Source organism: Trichosurus vulpecula, chromosome 5 (genome assembly GCF_011100635.1).
Source record: "Trichosurus vulpecula isolate mTriVul1 chromosome 5, mTriVul1.pri, whole genome shotgun sequence".
NCBI lineage: Eukaryota > Metazoa > Chordata > Mammalia > Diprotodontia > Phalangeridae > Trichosurus > Trichosurus vulpecula.
In genome coordinates, this window is record NC_050577.1 from 300,370,205 (window position 1) to 300,391,043 (window position 20,839).

Genomic DNA, 20,839 nt, shown 5'->3' on the forward strand with positions numbered 1-20,839 from the left:
CTAGAAAGTATTTTGGTAAAAATTCAAGGTTACAGCTTTCATAATGAGGGAAATTCCTAACCAGAAAAGGCAAGGCAGCTTATAGAAGACAAATCAGATTTATTATATAAAATTCCAAGATATCAGATGTTATATGGTGCTGACTGATATTAAGAATCAAGAGCTATTCCCCAATAGACAAATGGCCAAAGGATATTTCTCTTCAAAAACAAAACAAAACAAAAAACAAAACAAAACAAAAAACTACAAAAAACCTACCTGAACAAAGTTCAGAGTCACTAACCAGATAAATGCAAATTAAAAGAACCCTGAGGTGACTCTCACCAAACTAGCAAAGATGCTAAAAGAGAAGAAAACATCATTAAAGGTGCTGCAGGGGGACAGAACACGAATTCTCCACCAACACCAACATGAACTTGTTCAACCATTCTGTGAATCTATTTGGAATCACAGAAAAATGCCTAAATTCTTCATATCCTTTGAGCGGAGGACCCCATTCCTGGGGCTCTATATCCCAAGGAGGCTGACTGCAAGAAAAGACCCCAAAGAACCGGAGAGGTCATAGCTGCTTCCTTTGTGAAAACAACAGGCTATGAACCAGCCATGCGCCAGCCCAATCAATGAGGGGAGGCTAGACGATTTACTGGACAGGATTTAACATTTCTTCACTAAAAGGGATCCTGAATAAGAATTCAAATAAACACGTAGAAATTTAAATGAAGTGATAAGAGTAAGGGAGCAGAACCAAAGAAACATTCACACTCACTGCCAAGAAGTCCAATCAAAAAGGGATCGAGCTTGTGCCCACCACATCTGCCCAGGTCCTGCTCCCAAAGGTCAAGGTGATGCTCTTTTCTGTTGGTCATTTCAAGGGGGTCAGAAAGTGTCTTGTGCCAAAACAAGGAACATCCATCAAGTTGCTAACATCAAGAGGACCGAGACCCACACTCCCACATGGGCAAGTCTCTTCTGTCTGGGAGCCTAGACCAGGTGATCATCTCCAAGTCATACCAGATTACTACAGCCCCAACTTATACTGAATAAAACCAAGGTAGTACAAGGCCGTGTGCAAGCAACGGTCACCAAAGACCAAATATTCTCCAGGTATCCTGACCCCAAGTCCAGGCTTCTCATGACTAACAATGCAAAGTGCTACTTAAATGAGAATTGTTAAATATGACTACACTTGTGATCACAACCATGACCTCGCCATGGTGCCATTCAGGGCGCTTCTGTTCCTGGGCCTTACTGTGTTAGACAGATGTTAAATATCAGGTAACAGACAAACCTTTCCAGGACACGCGAACCCACAATAGAAAACTTCTGTGACTGACTCAGACAGAGTTACCCTTAGAAAGTGCTCTGTTGACTGGTCCTCTTCCACACTTTCACGGTTTACGTGATTAGGGTCTAGTGAGAGCCTCAGTGCTTGGCCCTTCAGAGCAGTAACTTACTCCCATTCCCACAGTACCTGAGGCTTGGGGGATGTGCAGCCCCTACCTTCTGGGGACTTCTGATTTCCCTGCTGCAGAAGGAATACAGACACTGGGGTGCAGGAAAATACCCTGTCCTAGATTCTCCAAAGTCACACATGCCAAATTAGGCACCAGCCTTGACAATATTGAAGATATTTGTTTTAAAATGTCCCTAAGTGTAATTGCGGAAAAAATTAAGTATATAAATAAAATAAAATGTCCTTAAATCATCAGATGATAGACATATCCAGGAGGAATGGCAGGTGTACTTTGTTTTATACAAAGTTAGCATAGAAAGCGAATACAATCTTGTGGAGGTGCCCACCCAATTCCACCCGCCTAATTCCTACTCACTCTTCAAGGCCTGGCTCAAATGCTACCTCCTCCATAAACCTTTCCCTGTGATCCCCTTTCTTTTCCAATCCCAAAGCAATCAACCTAATTAGGAAGCTGCTTGTTACAGTGGAAAGAACACCAGCTTTGACTTCAAAGATCAGGCCTTGGCTCCAACCCCATGCTTGCTCCCTGTATGACTCTGGATAAATCTCTGCATCTTTGGGGGCCTTATGGAACAACACTCCATTGTACAGATCATTTCTGAGTTCAGACCCCCACCTCTTCTAGGCCAGATCATGGCAGCCGCCTAAGTGGATTTAGTCCCTCTCCAATCAAGTCCTTCCCACTAATGCCCAGGCCTAATCAGAGTCAGTGCCTACCAAGTAAAGCATGCCCTTTGATGCTGGCCTTTCTGACCATAGCTCTGCAATGTAGGAGAAAACAAACACCGTGGGCCTGTCCCAATGGACCTTTTCCCCTTCCTGTGCTGCCATGCCTCTCTATCCCTCTTTCTTCCCATGCTCGCAGTACCATCTGGACCTTAAAAGGACCTTTTCCTGACCCCAGTCTCAATTCCCTCTCTAATACTCAACTTAGGGCCAATCTTTCCCTGAAACACTCCCCTGACTATCCTATAGGTGAAAACAAGCTTTCTCATCTCAAGTTTCTCGAAGCACTTAATTAAGCTATAAGAGAAAGTAAAGTACAAAGAAAGGGATTAAATAATTTCCCTGTTTCAGACTGTAAGTTTGTGAGCTGAGTGTGTACGGTGCCTCCCTAGCTCGCCTCAAAGACAGCGTCTTGCAAACCTAGCCTGCACACAAGGGGCACTGCATGTTTGCCAGATGAAACAAGACTACTAAAATGCCAATGTCAGATGTCAAATGAAGACGCCTCTTTATTACATGCGCTCCATGAGGGCAGGGGCCCCTGTCCGCCACAATGCCTTTTATGTTGCAGTAGGGATAGAAATGTTCATGAAAGAAACATAAAATGAACTTCTATTCTGAAACGATCCCACCCCAAAGGCCTTTGGGTTTTTTTTTGGTAGCAGAGCCTGACTCCTCCTCGTTTAAGTGACTGCTTCCCTCGGACTGCTTCCCTCGGTTCAGATTTCTCCAGGCCAGGGCTCTGTAAACTGAGAACGGTTATGGAGTCTTCCTAAATCAGTCCTTCTCCAATGCTTGTGGCTTGAGCAAATCAGAAAACACATGAGCTGCTTAGCGTGATGCCTGGCTAAGTCAGGAAAATCAGATTTGATCCAGATGAATTTGCATTCTTTCTTCTCCCTCCTCCATCCCCCCAGCCCTGTTGTGTTATAACTCAACAGGGAAATGGCCAGGCCTGCAGGGGATACAGGAGAAACAATCCCCAGAGGATTTTTGCTGCTGGGGAGGGGCTTGGAGATTATCTAAAGCAAGGAGGGGCTTGGTGAACTTGGGTTAAAAAACAAAACAACAAAACCACAATAACTATTTTAACATAATTGCTTTCCTTTGCAATTCTAGGGTATTTACCTTACTTCTTTAGAAACGCGATTCTGAGGAGAGATACTTCCAAAGGGGCCCAGGCCACATCTCTCCATTCCACTGCCACACATGAAGAAACAAACCCCCAGAGATGACAGGACTTGGCCAGGTCAGTTCACTCCGCCTCTCCTCCTCCTCATAGCACACACAATACAGCAGACACATCAGTTATGAGCTAGGGAATGGGGACCAAATACACAGAATAGCTGAAATATCCCCAACCATACTCAAGAGGCCCAACTTCCATAAGCCCATGCCTGAACTCTGGCTTTGAATTCGTGAAGTGATAGAGGCCCTTTCCCTCAATGCTCTGGCTAGGGATTCTGGGTCCAAGCTTGCTCACCAGAGCCAAGCACAGTCAGGAAGATGGGCCCCAAAGGAGAGAGTACAAGAGAGGTGAGTCAGAGCCCAGGACACCCCTCCACTGAGGGTGGCAATGTGACCATTCTCGGGTTGAGGCTTAGGGGCATACAGAAGGGAGGAAACCTCAGGACCAGGGAAAAGAAGGCCTAGAAGAGAAGAAACGGTGGAGATGAGGCTGTCACAAAAACGTCGGGAAAAGGAACCCCGAAGGATGTGTGAGCTGCGCCCGACAACAACGGACACGTGTTCCCTTAAAGGACAGACAACAACGGACACGTGTTCCCTTAAAGGACAGAGGACGGAGCCTGTCTCTCGTCCCTCAGCAGATACGGCCAATGAGCTGCCTTGTTTTGGCCGACGAGGAAGGGTGAGGGGCGCCAGACTTCACAAAGGAGCTCAAGTCTGGCCTCGGAAAGGCCCTAGCTGGGGGACTCTGAGCAAGGCACTTCACTGCTGCCTGCCTCAGTTTTTCCAACTGTAAAATGAAGATAAGAGCAACTCTCTCCCAGGGTTGTTAATGTGGAGGAAACGAGACAATTTTTGTAAAAACCTCATGAGGGGGAATGACTGGGAAGTAACACGGAAAAAAGAGAAAGGCCCCAATAACGTGTCTTTAAGAAGCATCGGCCTCCCCTCCCCACTTCAAAAATAACATGAAAATTTGATGAAGTCAAAGGTACTTCGTATTCCTAAAGAAAATGACGTCGTAGCCAGAAAGAACGGACCCTGTGTGCTGAGCTCTAGAAACACTTCTTCTTCCCTCCCTTCTTTCCTGCCTCTCACCAAAAGCCTCGGGTTCTAAAAACGGCATGTCACCTCACCACCCAATGCTACTACGTTGTTACTTGGGAAACTCAAACTCTCCATCCCCAAGTGGAAGCCTATAAAGGGCTTCTCTGTATCATCCCGCCCTTGGTGGTGCCCAAAAGGATGAACAGTAACAGCGACAGCTAGGGCGAGAGCTGGCGGCGCCTGGGAAGCCACAGGTGCCCTCTGGAAGAGAAAAGTGGAGGCACCTGACCAAGCGAGGGGACCGCTGCCAGCCTAGCCCTCTGTGATTCACTGCTTGGGAAGTGAATGAACTGGGCTGAAGCAGGCCTGCTAGAGGAGAAGGAAAGCTGCCTCGAAAAGAGGAAGACTTGGGTCTGATTCTGCCTCTGCCATGAACTGGGTGACTTGGGGAGGCACCTCTGCCTCAGCTGCCACCGCCCACAACGACTTCCACTGAGAATTTGGACAGCCAAGGATGGGGTCTCTCCCAGAGTTCCACTGAGGCTGGTACTCTCTTAGGAAGGCAGGAGGATGAAGGGCTGGTCTGGGAGGCAGGGCCCACAATCCCCACCTCTAATCAGTCTTCTCTTTCCAGATACTAAACCAGAGTGGGGAACTTGAGGCCTAGAGGCCTAAGAGTGTGGCCTTCTATGAAGGAGATTTGTTCTATAAAGGTGGGATTCAGTCAAAGGGCCCCACTTGAAGACCTAGAGGCCACAGGGTCCCCAGCCCTGTCCTAGACTCTAGGCATACACTGGCTCACAGTCTCATCACTTCCCCGAAGCTGCCCCCTCCCAAACCATCCATGGCCAAATCCAGTCGGTCCTTTCCCGATTCTCATTCTGCTTGAGCTCTCTGCAGCCTTCCTCTCATCTTTCCAGGTTTGGGGGACACGCCTCTCCTCACTCTTTTTCTAGGTGTCCTTCAAGGCTCCATCCTAGGCCCTCAACTTCCATCCCCACACACTCTCTTCTTGGATGATCTCATCACATCCCGTGGGTTCAGAGACTGACCCCGTGTACATGATTCTCAGATTTAGATATCCAGCCCTGGCTGCTCAGTCAGTCTACCACATCTATAAAGTGCTTACTACATGCCAGGCACTGGGATACAAAGAAAGGCAAGACAGCCCCTGCCCTCAAAGAACTCAGAGTCAAACAAGAGAGACAACAAATAAACATGTGCCCAAAAGCTACATACAGGATAAATAGGAAATAACCATCAGAGGGATCGCTGGAATTAAGAGGGGTTGGGAAAGGCCTCCTGGAAAAGACCTAAAGGAACCCAGGGAGGCCGGGAGGTAGAAAGAGGAAGGGGAACATTCCAGGCACAGGAGACAGCTGAAGAAATGTGCCCAGAACCAAGAATGGAGACATCCAGGCAGCCAGTGTCATTGGATCAGAGAGTACATGCTGGGGGGCAAGGGGCCTGGAAACGTAGTGGGATCAGTTGGCGAAGGGCTTGGAGCACCCAAACAGGGCATTCTGCCTTCGGTCCTGGAAGCGACAGGCGAGACACAGTCAGACCTGGGCTTTAGGAAGTGGGGAGAGACTCGAGGCAGGCAGACCCACCCACAGATGGCCTGTACCAGAGTGGGGGCTGAGAGACACAGTGGAGGGGAAATCACAGACCTAGAGGGATCAACTGTCTATCGGACACCTTGAACTCATCATGTCCGAAAAGAAAATTCATTCTATTTCCTTCCCAAACTGTTCCCTACTCCACAGTTCCCCATCATTGTCCATAGCAGCCTCGGGGCCAACCTGGACTCCTTCCTCTCACTTATCCACACGTGAAATCTGTCACCAAATCTTGTGGCTGCGGCCCTCCCAACATCTCTAACACGTCTCCTCCCTCCTGTGACACTACTAGCTCCCTGCTATGGACCCTCATCACCTGAGGCCTGGACTATTACAAAAGCCTGCTAGGGGTCTCCTGGCCCTCAGTCCACCTCCCACACAGCTACGAGGATGATGTTCCTACTTAACAAAACTCTGGATCTCTAGGATATCTAGGATTAAACAGAAAACCCTCAGCTTGGCTCCTAGAGCCCTTTCCTGCCCATCCAGGCATCTCGCACCCTCTTGGATGGACCCAGTGGCACCATCCTCTATGTCATTTCTCACACATGACCCTCCATCTCTGGACTTTGGGTTTTTCACTAGCTGTCCCCCATGTCTGCCATGTTTAGCTTCCTGGCATCTCTTCGGCTGCAGGCCTTCCCTGGTCTCTCCACCCTCCTGCTTTGCCCCCAGATAATCTTTCCCTTACACGGTCTATGCCTTGTACGTGCACAGTGATTTGTGCGTTGTCTCGCTCATGAGAACGTGAGCTTTTTGAAGGCAGCTTTTTGCCTTCTTTGTATCTCTGGTTCTTGGCAGAGTGGTGGGCACACTGATCACTTGACAAATGCTGGCTGAATGACTGATTTCTGAGTCTCAGTTTTCTTCTCCGTAAAATGGAGACTATATGTTGCCTTCTCCCAGTGTTCACAGGATCCCAGACTAGGAAGTGGGAGGGCTTTAAAGGCTGCCGAGTCCAACGCCTTCATTCCACGGAGAAGGAAACAGGCCCAGACAAGTGAGGAGACGTGCCCAGAGAGATGAAGCTACTCAGTATCTGAAGTGAATCTGCACTCGGGTCTTCCTGACCCCCACTTCGGCACTGAGATTATGGATGGAAAGTGCTCTGTCAGTCAGCATTAAGATCCTAAACTGTCTCGGCTGTGAAGGTAACTCTGGGCCAAAGGCTGAATGAAGCAAGCTCATTTTCCTGAGGCTCTGTCTCTTGCCTCCACAGGAAAGGCAGCCTTTGGAGCAAGGCCAATACACCCCCAGCCCCCCCAGCTCTCCAGCGGCCTGGGCCAGGGCCCAAATCTAACCACACCGCAGAAGGAACTCAAAAAAGCTTCTTCAGATACAAGCCAGATCGTGGGTTCACTGAATCTAACCATGCCTTCCCTCTGGCATAGGGTGGGTAAGGTCTGGAGAGGCCCTCTTCTCTTCAGAGTCCTTAGAAGGCAGGCTTCCTCCCCCAAGCAGTCAGTAAGAGGGCCTCGAGCCCCTGGGCCTGCTGGCTCGGGCCAAGGAGATGCTCACCCCCTCGAAGACGTCATATTGCTTTATGCTTGAACATCATGCTTGTCAAAACACCTGATAAATACACAGGCAGAAATGGATCTCTAATGAAATTTATGTGGCCCTATCCTGGGTGATAGAATTGAGAACAAGTTCATTAAGTAGATGAAAATAAATTGTATGTGCCTGCTAACACCTTGGAAGAAAAAGCGTAATTCAAAGTGACCTTGACAAATGGTGTCTCCCCAACAAGGTGAGGTTGGGCAGAGAAAGGACAGGACAGCGCTTTCATTCAACACACCAGAGATGGGAAGCTGGAAAAGATCTCAGGTCATGGCCACCCAGCCCAGCCCCGTCCTCTGACGCAAGAATAAATAGCCCAACTTCGATAAATTCTCACTGGGTGCATGATGCTTAGAGGGAGACCGAGCCGCAGAGGCCCAAGGGACACCTGCCCCCACAGACAAGAGCAAAAGGCACATTCAGCTCTACTGCTCTTTGGAGAATTAAAGGAGGAGTGAGCTGCAGCCCTTGCCCCATGAACACCCAGATTCATACAGGAATTCTTTTACTGTCTGACTGTGAAGAGTATTCGAAAGGGTTCCTTTTATTTGAGGCTTGAGTTTAGAAGTAAAAAACCAACTGCCACCGCCCCAGCAGACCCCCAAGTGAACCAGGCAGCAGCTCGAAATCTATCATTCCAGGGAGGCCTGCACCTCTCAGGGTGGGCACGCATTCCCCTGTACCTGTGCAGCCTGCAAACACCCTCTTACCTGCAAAGATCGGAGGCCTGGGGAAATGGAGGGAGAAGCGGATTTTTAAGATCACCATTCCTTTCTATCAGTGTTTTTCATGAAACACCCAAGTAAGAGCAGCTTTGCAGTGAGCGTATCCTCACAGGACACGAGAGAGCAGCAGGCACTCAGGGCCACCAGGGGGGTCACTGGGCTTTGGACTCCTAAAGGCTTCAGTGTCAGACTGAAAAGCCTAACAGCTCGGGAGAGGCCTCGTTATGCCCATTCTGTAGATGATGGGCACACAGCATGGAAGCTCATGTGCCTGGGCCACACTCGCCCTGGAGAACACTGCCAGGCCTAACTCTTTCCTGATCCCAAGCTCACTATGCTTTGCACCATATGCCCCAATTCTCCTGCAAATGAATGAAATGGGCTGAGTAATCACTTGGGCCAAACATAAGATCTCCTCTATTATTGAAAGAACATGGAGAAGCCAAGAAATAGAAACGCTCATCCCAACTGTACCCATCTTAATTAAGGCTTAGTTGCACTGTGCCTCAGTTTCTTCCACAGTGAAATCATGTCATTATTATCTTTCCAGACAAAGAGCCATGGCGTGAGCACCGAGAAGACCTTACAGCAGCTACAGAGGTGTGTGGAAGAAGGGGAGCAAGAGCCTGGGAGACAGAGCAGGTCTGGAAGGTCCGGACGAGGCCCGAGTCGAGAGCCTGGGGGTCAGAGCCAGGGTGAGGACCAGGCCCACAGCCTGCCCCACACACACATCGTGAAGGTGTTCCTCTACAGAGGAGCCGCAGGAGAGAACTTACGCCACGTGCACAGTGACCAGAGTGAAGGGTGCCGCACATTCTCAAGCGCAGGACACACGGCAGGGTTGGGTTTGCTCAGTTTGGGAAGACCTTCCCAACTGGGGAAATAGTCTCAGTGGGTCCTCAGAGGCCACCCCCAGAGGAGGGAGCGCAGGCAGGTGGGCTGCCAGCCTGTGAGTGTCTGGGTCAGAGAAGCAGAGACGTCCTCAACGGCACTGAACCCAAAAAGTCTACGCAAGCCTTCTAGGAGAGGTCATTGGAGTAGGAACAGGGAACTCCTACGGAGGGAATAGCTTGGACCGAGGAAGAGCCACACCTTCCTAGAACCTCAGAGGCCTATTGATGAAAAACCAATCAAGCATTTATAAAGTGCCAACTGTGTGCCAAGCACCGCGCCATGCACCAGGAACCCAAAGACCAAGGAGCTCACTTTTGAACTAGAGAAACAACACGCAGACAACACGAGGGTAATTTGAGTGAAGACCTAAAGAGACCGAGACAAGCCTTGGGTCAAAGGTGACCTATGCAGGAGGCGGAGGGGAGGAGGTGAGCATTCAAGGCTCGGGGGGCATGGTGCACAGGGGCTATTTGAGGGACAAGCACAAGAATAAAGAGCCAAGTGACAACTGCGGGGGAAGGGGATGACGTGACTCCGAGGCCGGTCTCGTCCAGGCAGAGCCGGAGGGGTCCACCTGACACCCGGGCTCTCAAGTTAAATCACGAAGACGGTGCCGTGGCACTCAGCTCAGGACAGAGATGCGGGAGGCCGCATCGAGCCGATGAGGTCGCAGAAAAGAAAATCATTAAGGCGGGGGAGGTGACTGTAAATCAAAGATTGTTTTCATGCACAGACATTTTCAGCAAATCTCCGGGAAGGAATCCGCTGCACTATGTGGCAGAGGTGCTGGTGGGGAGGGGGCACCCCTTCACTCAAGCCTGCCAGTGCCCTCCCCGACAGCAAAGGAGGCACCTGGGCAAGGTCCGGAGCCGCGGAGCCCGCTCGGATTCTCCTACTCACCATTTCTCTGGCTATCTCCAAGGCTTCCCGGAGCCCGTAGAGCCTGCCACAGACCAGGTAGATGCCGTTGGCCCAGAGCACGCAGCCCTCGTGGACCCAGAGTTCGTTACTGTCAAGAGGTAGCTCGGGAATGTGCAGCTCCGGCTCGGGGCCTGGGCCTTCCGGCGCGGGCCCCGCGGGCTTCCAGTCCGAAGGAGTCTTTTCACCGCCGCCTCCGCCTCCACCGCCGCTGCCCTCTGTGGTGGCCTTTTTACAAGGGAGCCCCCGGGAAAGGGAGCGAGGGGTGCTGCCGCAGTCCTCAGAGCGGTGTCGCCTTTTAAACCTGGGGTGGGCGGCCAGGCTCCGCTGCTCTTTCTGCTCCTTTGGCTGCTGCTGCTGGGGCTGCTGCTGCTCTTCCTCCTCCTCCTCCTCCTCCTCTTCCTCCTCCGTGTCCGTCTTGGAACAACCATTGGAAGCGCTTTTGTGCCGTACCTTCACTTTGTTCTGCATTTCTGTGGCTCTCTTGGGAGGCGGATTCTTGGGGAGAGTGGCTGCATAATCTTGAGGGTAAAAGGGACCGAAGAGGTCGCCCATATTCCGATAGCTGGCCCACTTGCCACAGAGGCAGCAGACCAGGTGCCCCAAGACCGAGGACTCAGTCACCACGGGGCCCTGAAGAACAAAGGAGGACGAGGGAAGCGCCTTGCTCTCGGTGCTGCTGGGCGGAGGGGTCAGTGACCGCTGGCCCTTCCGCCCTTTCACGAGCTTGCTCTGCTCCTCTTCCTCGGCATTGATGATTGTGCAAACTGCCCCGATCTCACACTTGTTCACTACGTGAATGTAAGGGAAAAAGGATTTATTCTTGGCATCGGTTTTATCCAGTGGCTGGGTGGCATACTTTAACTTAATTTCTGGTTCCTGGGGCTCCACGATGGGAACAGCCTGCTTGGCTTTCCGTTTTCTGGGCTGGGCCCCAGGTTTCCTCCTCTCCCTCCTCTGCCTCTGCTTTTTGGGCTTGGGTTCTCCATCCCCAGAACCCTCTGTAGCCTGCATTGGTGGTGGGGGTGGGGGTGGGGGCTGCTGCTTCTTTTGTTTGTTCACACTTCCAATGGGTCTCCCCTTTTTCTTTCCCGATGGGAAATAGCCTTTTGGAGGGAAACACTCTTGCTTGGGTGAAACAGTTACTGTTTCTGCCTCTTTTTCTTCAGACTTGGTATTTGGTTCAGGAGCTGAGATGCCGGCGGGTGAGACGCTTTGGGAGTCAGGGAAGCTTAAAGGCCCGCTTCCCGCCAGAGACCCATCTGGCCTTCCTTGGCTACCGACGGACTTCTGTGAGGCTGGGGGGGCCATGGCCCCAGGGGCATCTTTCCCAGCAGTTCCAGGTTCTGGAAGGGTCTCCTTCTTCACTTTGTCCTCCCCACTACTACGCCAGTCTTCAGAGGAGCGAGGGAGAGGGGCTTCACTGTTCAAATCCTGGCTCACTGGGCCGCCTGAGTCAGACACTGCCACTTCTCCTTTTCTTTTCTCTGCGTCGGCTTCGTGACCGGTGGTGCTCCCGCCATCTTGCGGGCCGCTCTTCAAGGCCAAGATGTCATCTAGGGTGACTGCGTCTCCTCCAGCTTCTGTGCTGCTGGAGGGGGCACTCCTCCTGATATTGGGGGAGGTGATCTTCTGAACAATAGCTTCCAGTTTCAGCCCCCGTCCCTTTCGGGGTGGAAGTATTTTGGTCTTGGTTGGGCTTGTGAGGCTAACGGCTGGGCAGCTTCTGTTGTCGGGGCTCGGAAGATCCTTGGAGGACTCTCTTTTGGGAAGAGATTTCACATCCTGGTTATGAGACATGTGGGCATAGGAATTGAATGCTTTATCAGTTCCCTCTTTCGATGGCGGAAGCAATCGTCCTTTATCGTCGGTGCTACTGTTCTTCACATCCTGAGACTGCCTTTTACTCGGGATGGGAGAAATGAAGGAGCGAACTCGCCGCCGCATGATTAAAGGGTTTTGGGGTGACTGATCCTCTTGGCCTGGGAGTCTCAGCATCACATTACCCGGTTTGGATGACTGTGCAGACTCAGCTAGCCCGTGTCCGTCTGTCTCATGGGGAGGACCATACCTTTTTTGGTTGGATAGTCCTGGGGGGCCACTACTCTTGGCTGGAGAGGTCTGTCGGGAGAGGTCCCAACAAGATTCCTGCTGAAGTTTCTGGCTGCTGTGTTTCAGATCGATGCCTTTGTTAGAAGGAATGCCATCATTTGCCACGAGGCATCGGCTGGATTCCTGATTCCCGGGATCGTGGTAAGAAGTGGGGGGGCCATACATCATGCCATCTTTGTCATTTTTCAAAGGGCTCCTTACTCTGTCAAGAAACTGCTGCTGCCTTGGGCTCTTCCGTGGTCCCTCTGGTCTGTGCTGAGCTGCAGCAATCACCCCCTGGGTGGAGCTGCCACTCCAATCTTTGTAGTCCTCTTGTTGCTGGTACAGCTGCCTTTTGTAATGGAGCTGAGAGTTCAAGCCTGGGTTAGGGTCCCCATAAGCATGAGGTCTGGTATTGGGGTGATAGCTAGAAGACAGACTTTCAGAGTTTGGGGGAAAGGGAGCATGCAAAGAGCTCCTGTTGGTCCTCTCGAATGCCATATGTGGGTTAATGTGATGGGGATCTCCCCCAGGCCCTCGACTGCGACCAGGAGACATCTTCAGTTTCTCTGCCAGATCATGATACTGAGAAGGCGAGCGGCCCCTCATGCCCTCCCTGCCTCCCATCCTGCCGGGCACTCGCCTCATCTGGGTGGGCCTGCTGTCCTGCTGGGAGCCATACTCCGAGAGAGAGTCATGGCCCACGGCTCCTGGACTAGCATTGCTGCGGTAGGATTCGTGCTTGATGCCAGCAGGATGGCAGTGGTCACCAGATTTCTTGCTGTTGAGGCTGGCTTGGGATTTGGACTGTTCAAAATCTTCCTCTTTTATCTGCCCACTCTGAGATTTCAGTTTAGTTTCCATGGACACCAAACCACCTGGAAGAATGACTGACTGGCTTAAACTTGGATTGAGACGTTCATTCCTCCCCATTCTGGCCTCAGCACCCATGTGTCCCAAGGTGTGAGTCCCTGGGTCCCGGACCAGCTGCCGTAATGGTGATATATCACAGATCACTGACCTCCGTTCTGAAAGGCCTCCCCCGGGCTCATGGGCTGATGACTGGGATTCCATTTCAAACTTTCTGGGGATTGGATAATCGGCCAGATTGATCTGCTTCATATCAGGGGCGGAGCTGCTTGATTTCCTCTCCCAAGGGCCCCAGTGGGGGTTCTCCAGGAGAGACCCTATGCTTTTATTTAGGAGGCCTCTGCTAGCTAATTCATTTGTCTGGCTGATCAAGACATTGGGCCTCATGGCTCCTTCAAGGCCTCCAGCCATTCCCTGATGGTCCTGGGCATTCCTGGAATACCTCCTATCAGGATGGTGGTGGTATCCCTGAAGGACTTCTTGCAGGAGGCTGGGAAATTTCTCATTTCGACCCTTTCGTTCCCCATGTCCAGTGAAATCCCCTTTGTCTTGTCCTGAAGGATACTGAGGAAAGCTGCCAGCATTTCTCTGCATGGCAGACCCTAAGCTGTCTTTGTAACTATACCGCAGGCTTCCAGGAGACTTGCTAGGTTCTGTTCTGTTGGTGAACCCCGAGCCCAAAGAATGGCCCGTCTGGCCATTTCCTTCTCCATTGTGGTTGGTGCTGCCATCTGCGCTCTTGGTGCCTTTGTTCCCTCCTTGGGACTCTGGCTGGGGCAGTGGGCCGTGGCCAGTGTCCTTTGTCCCACTGGTACTTGGCGGTGCTTGGGTAATGGCAGGATCTTCATCCTGGGAGCCTTTCTCCTGGCCACCTGTCTTTTCTCCTCTACCCGACATAGCTTCCCGGGAGACAATCACCCCTATTGCCTTCTCATTTACTTTTGGGTTGGCATCTGTTGATAACAAAGTTTCTTTATCATCTGGTGAGGTGGTGTCATCCCTCACTGTGGGACTGGCACTGAGTTTAGGGGGATCGTTCTGGGAGGCTTGTGGAGGTGAAGGGTTGGCTTTTTCTGAGGGGCCGCCCTTGTAGGTTGTATCTGAGCTTGTGCTCTGACCACTCAGCTGCCTCACCCTCTCCCCAGGATCCTCTGAACTACTGGAGCAGCCTCCGTCCAGCGATTCAGCCATTGGGGACTTCAGCTGCTCCTCAGGCTGAGAAGAGCCTTCTGAGTTGGTGCAGCTGTCGGCTTTCTTGGAAGACGATGAAGACCTCTTTGAGTTCTTCTTCTGAGGGGCCAGGGCATCAGAAAGCAGCATGTGCTGAACCGTATTGGGCAGGTTGGCCACCTGGGTGCTCAGGGCACTCAGACTGCTCAGCCCGGGGTCTGTGAGCCGTTTCTCAGGCATCCCTTCCACCCCAAAGCCTTTGAAGCCTGCAGTGTGAGAGTTAGGACTGGGCATCATGGAGGGAGTGGGGCTAAGCTGAGGCATCATTTGCAGAATTCGGTTTCTGGAGCCCATTGTCATATTGGCCTGCCCGCACTGGAGGTTCTCACCACTCTGCATGAGGGGAGAAGGAGTGGAGCTGCAGCTCGGAGACTGAACCACGGAGGCAGCAGGGGACGGGTTGGAGATAGGGCTGAAATTCTGGTGGAACTGCATGGGTGACCGCACTGGAACTTCGGGCTGGTTGTACTGGCCCACCTGGCTCTGCATGGAGAGTTTGGGGGCCGTGTTTCCGTAGGGCATCGCATGTTGGGGTGCAGGGTGCTGCTGCTGGCCTCCCTGGGGGAGCTTTGACTGCTCAAAGTTTTTCATAGAGGGAGCCTGGTAATTATAGTTCGATTGCGTTCCATAAGCCTGGGCCCCGGAGCCCACGGCATGCCCTTCGTACTGGGAGCCGGCATTCACGCTGTAGCTGCTGTCATAGTTCTGTCCAGACTGGCTAAAGCGCTGAGGGGAGGGGAAAGAGGAGGAGGAGGCAGCTGCAGAGGCCTGGTAGTGCTGGCCAAACTGGCCCACCCGGAGCTGGTAGCCAGCGCCAGAGGAGGGCAGGGCGGATGGCCGCTGCATGGGCTGAAGGTGGGAGGAGCTGGAGGCTGGCTGGCCCGCAGCCTGGGGCAGGGGCTGATGAGACTGGTAGAGCTGCTGCCTGAGCTGCTGTACCTGCTGCTGCTGCTGGCTAGAGGCCTGCTGCTGGTACTGGGTGCTCCCTGGAGAAAAGGGGCCGCTATAGTCCTGCTGATAATGAGACACCCCTCCAAGGGCCGAGTGCTGAGCCTGAAACTGGCTGACGTGGCCCTCGCCCCCGTACTGGCTCCCGAAACTGCTTCCTTGCGGTGGTCCGTAGCTCTGCACTGGCCCCGAGGGCCTGCGCTGTGGGGGCTGCTGGTTGCCTGAGGTCACAGGGTCTTTGTTGGCAGCCATATAGTAAAATTCCCCAGCTTCTTTCCTGAAGCCCTGATAGCTCTGATGGCCAGAGCCCTCACCAGCCATCGCTGCCGCCGCCGCCGCTCCACGTCGCCCGCCGCCTCCGCTGCCACCCCCACTGCTGCCGCCCCCACCTCCTCCTCCTCCCCCTGCAAAGTTCTGGAACATCTGGGCTTGCTGCCGGGGGCTGAACTCTTCTAGCCGGGATGAAGCGTGCACCTCCTGGGGGTAGCTCTGCTGGTTTCCGTGGTAACTGCTTTGCTCCCGAAAGGACTGCATACTGCTCAGCAGTGGAGCGGCAGGCCAAGAGCCCTCCTGGAAGGGAAAGAACAGAAAAAGAAAAGTCAGGGAAAAACTGTACCAATGGCAGCCAAATCTCAACCAAAGGGAATACGGATAACTGAAATTCACAGATCAAAACCCCTTTTAATAAAATGTCTAGTCAGCTGACAAATGCACTGATTTGAGTTTTAGCTCATTTAATTGCCTTGTCCACTATCTTCTGGAAAAGCTAACCAGCAAAGAGGGTGTTTGTGTGTGTGCTCGCGTGTGTGCACAACTCCATCTTCAGGGTGGGAAAAAAGGAAACCCAAGAGGATGAGTTGAGGGTGTGGCACCTGCATCTTCCATGTCCCCTCCTAGACTTGGCTCTTTAACTGACATCACTGAATACTGTTCAGAAAATCAAGACTGTATTCAGAAGCTCCTTGCCCTCCTTCTCCATTCAATTCCCAGCCTCTCTCCTGAAAAAGCTGCTTTCGGGTATCTCTGAAATGAAGAAATCTCCCCGAATGCTCCGCATTCCTGTAAAGCACTTAGGTCAGATTAAGGAATCCCCAAGGCCCAGGCTTTCACCAGCTGGGAGCTCTCCCCACCGAGCCTGAGAGTGTTGCCCGGGCACCTTCCCAAGGTCACAAAGCTAGGCTATCTCAAGAATGGGCGGTATAGGGGTATGAATGTGGGTCCCAGGTCTCTCTGACTCCAAAGATAGCCCTCTCTCCTCAACAGCACACAGCCTCATATTCCCAGCATGGAGAAGTTATATGACTCCAAAGGAGGGCATTTCTGAATGGCTCTTCATCTACAAATGCCCCATCCCCCCAAGTGGCCAAAGTGCTATTTCTCTTATCATGCTCTGTGACTGGAGAAAGTTGGACAATTTTCTGTTATGCTGAAAATAAGTTTGATTTCCCACTTTCAAAAGCTACCCTTAATGATTTGCCAACACAAATCTTTTAAGAAATGGAACCAAGATCTCCTCTTTTGAAACAATTCACCTTTTCTCCTATTTCAAAGGATCTCCACAAGACCTTACTGCCTGAAGATGAAAGCAGTTAGAGCAGGGCACAAAAGTCTACGTTTATTCACTCCCATTATCCTAATCTGAGTTCAGAATTAATTTGGTTTTCCTAACAGCACTTGGCACATGCCTTGGCACAGAGTAGCACTTAATAAGTGTCCAAGTTAAGTAACCACTGACACCCCTTACTCTGGGATGAAAATAGGCTAAAATGTGAGCAAGCAGATAATCAGGTCTTCAGAAGGAATCCAATGCTCTTTTCTTGGTGCACACCTGCGCTAAAGGTTGTCTTCCTCCAAAGTTTGTTGGTTTTTGTTCTTTTTTTTACTGATTCCATTGTAAAAAAAAAAAAAACCAATGGAAATAAAGGTCTTTGGAGAGTCAACAACGGTTTTGAAATGTAATCTCTCTGCAAATAAAGCCAACATCTCGCTCCCTCACCTCCCACTCCAGCCAGGCCCCAGGTGTCAAAGTGATTTGCTTTCAGCCCAAATCTGACCCTGTCATTCCTTCTGCTCAACAGACTCCAGTGACCAGCTACTGCTTCTAGGAGAAAATGCTCAAGGTCTGTCTAGCTTTGAAAGTCCTTCCCATTCTGATCCCAGCCCAGCTTTCCAGTCTCACTGCCAATGACTCTGTGATGTGCTACTATTTCCTACCTTCCCATCTCTGTGGCTCTGCGGGAGGGCCGGCCCTCCTCCGAGGGTCAGTGTCTGAAGCTGCCCAGCGGCTGGTGCCCTCTCCTTCCCCAAATACCTGGTAGGGAACTAGACCTCTTGTATTATGCAGAATGATCTTGGGGTAGACTTATTTGTGTATTCATCTGCCTCGTTAGAATGTGAGCTCCCAGAGAGGAGGGATGATTCTGTTCTCTGCCTGCCTAACGTAGCACCAAGCACTGTTCAGAGCTCATCTGATTTTTCTGGGCTTTACTCCTTTTACAAATGAAACCAAGTTTTCTGTGTATGAGTCTCTCTCTAAGGCACTCTGCTTTCCCAAGAAGGGTCCACAGACAGGCAAACGGCTGATTTAGACCACAGGATCTGGAAGTCTGCGCACATACTGACCCAGTTTACAAGATAAAGTTCACTGGAAAAGAGGGACCTGGTTTTTGCATGTTCCCATTTATGGATTCCAAGACCAGCAAAACTGGCAACTCCGGTTGATAGATCCTTGTTCCCTCCCCCCACCTGCTGAAGACCAGCTCCACTGGGGATGCTGGGTGGTGGTGAAAGTGGAAGACCCTGAGCCCTCCTCAGAAGGTATGAAGGAACGTAGAGAGGAGACACAACATGCTTCCAGTAGAGAGCGAGTTAGAGCTTGCCTTCACCCTTGCTCTGAGGTCATCTCAAGAGGAACATGAGCATTTCTCCTATGAAATCCCAACCAGCAAACATACTTTCAAGTTTAATCCCTATTTTGAATCTAATACTACAATTCCAAGAAACTCATCAGAGACAACTTACTAGGAAGTCAACAGGAACAGTAACTCCTAAGACCCGACTGGTCAAAGCAATGGCTCTCAGTAACTGTAGCAGGCAGACGGGCTGGGTGGCAGAGGGCACCAATGGTCAGACCTGGCCAACGGGGGCAGGTGGGGGGCTTTATTCTGCTTGATCACACTTGCTTGTTACGAGCCAAAGTAGCAGGGAACAGATAGGTAACGACGGTGATGAAGAAAAAAGGGGGAACAAAGCATCCCAAGGCCACAGAAGGAAGCTGAGGAGGCGTCAGAGACAAGCACGGCAGCTGTGCCACTGCTGTGTTAAATTTGACATACGACTGAAAACATGCTGAAATCCGAGAGCACGGTTTCATGTAGAATGCCCTTTTCCTATTCTCTGTATGATGAAATGTTCATATTTGGGGGGTGTTTGTTAAATAAAGAATAAAAAAGAAAATGGACCTTTTTTTTTTTTAAAAAGTGAAGATTCTGAAGAACAGATAACATACCTACTCCCTTAAGGCAGAGAGGGGGAGACCTACTGGACTAAAATGCTATAGACTCTGTCAGATGTTCTTACTAAATTGCTTTTCTTTAGGGTTAGAGTTAACTAACCCTCACCCCAGGAGGGGTTCAACCTGTGGCACCAAGCTGGGAAATAACGAAATTATAAAGACAAAAGGAGTCACCATCATTGTAAAAAGGCCTTCAGAATGAGAGGAAAATGGGATGGCTGAAAAGGGGTTAATAATTACAAGGGATCAGGTGCCCTCTCGAAAAGAAAGTGAAAAGTAATCTGGGTGGTCCAAAGCTGAAGCAATTATGTGACAGAAACAAGTCTGGCCTCACCCAAGCGCCCCTTCCCGACTGCCCTCCGGCTGTCAAAGACTCACTATCCTGGCCAGTAGGCATGAACTCTTCCTCCCCCCCAGTGACAGCCACAGCTGGCTTCCTTCCTCTGAAGCAGGCCTCAGATTCACCCCTCCATTGACACTGCATCCTGACTAGACTATCCAGCTGTTCACCCTAACATTTACCCCCAATAAGAGTTGGAGCTTTTTTCACCAACACTCTGAGACAGGGAGCAAGAAATCTCATTATGAGCCTGAGAATGACCAAGTGCACGTTATCAATGCCCTAGTGCCCGGATTATTGCAAACCCTCCAACCTGTCTCTTCCCACCAATTCTCGCTTCCCTGTCCCCTTTCAATAATCCTATACAAGAACGTTAGATTCATCTTTCCAAACCTGCTTTCATCCTCCTCCTCTTGAGTCCCTTCCAAATTCCCTGGGAAGCCTGTGCCCATTCCAATCGAGGCAGCTTTGGTGGTGCTCTGTCCCCCAGGCTGCCTCAGCCTTGTTCTGTTTGTGTTAATGAGTCATCACCACACAGGTCTAGGCTTATTTATGTGACCTGAAAAATGGTCTGTTGCCTCAGAGAGGTCTAGGCTGTGAATTGTGCTTCTACCTTCAGATTCAGAGGGCCTGGAGACCAGCCTGCCTCAGCACCTCACTTGACAACTAGAAGGAAACCCAGAAGGAATTCCTCACTCTCTCAGAGGGATGGTGGGGCACTCAAGGCCCTTGCAGAAAAGTTCATCGCTTCTCCTCCCAACTAAGCATCCCGCGCCCCCCCATATCAACTACAAAGTGCAGTGTCTATTTTTGTTTCTATATGCAGCCCTTTCTTTAGGAAAGGTCCTTTGCCATTTTTTTTTCAATCCCCAAAAGCACAAATTACCCAAGGTTTGACAGATCACCAGCTAGACATCCAAAAGGGCCTTAAGAGAAGGTGACCAAGGCTCCTTCTCCATTAAAGCCGAAATGTCCTTTAGCACATGGAGGCCAGGCAGGGGTAATGACTCCCCTCTCTTTCAGGAACAGGCAGATGGCCCAGATGACACCCTGCCCCCAAGGCCCTCACCTTCCAAAGTCCCACTTCCACTTCTACCTCTCACAGCCAATCACCCGCTAGAGACAGGCCTTTTATCTCAAATCTCTCATTCATCCTCCTTTCAGTTCTCAGGCCAGCTGGGTCATGCCCTCAATCAGTGTCTTGGGGTGACCTCCCCACCTCCAATCTATTCCCTCCTTTCACCTCCCCCTACAGGCCAGTTTAATTTTTCTCAGTTGGACTCCTTTGCTCAGACCTCTAATGCACCCCCACTGTCTACTGGGCAAGGTCAGTCAATCAACAGGCATTTATGAAGCCACTACAATGTGCCAGAGTCCAAACAAGTCAGCTCAGCAGTTCGTAGCCCTCCACAATCTCCTTTCCAGGGCTAAATCTATGGCTCGATTTTGGCATTTTATCTCATTTTCTGCCAGCAGATCACCTCAACTGAGGCTTCAACTCTATCTATAGCTGGGAGCCAGGGAATGGGAAGGAGAGGTGTGGGAGCTCAGTTTGCCCACCTGTAAAAAGTGTGATAAACCTCCCTCCTGTCCCAAGACTGTCAACATCAACGTGCTAGCTAATAGATCAATTATCTTGGGGCAGCTCTAGTCCCAAAATTCTATGACATCGGATTTCCATGTTCTAGCTGGAGC

General features: G+C 51.0%; 1 protein-coding gene across 2 annotated transcripts in view; it reads right to left on the bottom strand.

Moving 5' to 3' along the window:
* TCF20 (transcription factor 20) overlaps positions 1–20,839 on the bottom strand; it is a 99,200-nt gene that overhangs the window by 38,231 nt on the left and 40,130 nt on the right. For both annotated transcript variants that reach the window (XM_036759946.1, XM_036759945.1), the window contains exon 2: positions 10,134–15,860. In XM_036759946.1, the coding sequence (XP_036615841.1) occupies positions 10,134–15,824 (5,691 nt within the window). In that variant the 5' untranslated portion in view covers positions 15,825–15,860. The remainder of the gene's footprint in view (positions 1–10,133; positions 15,861–20,839) is intronic.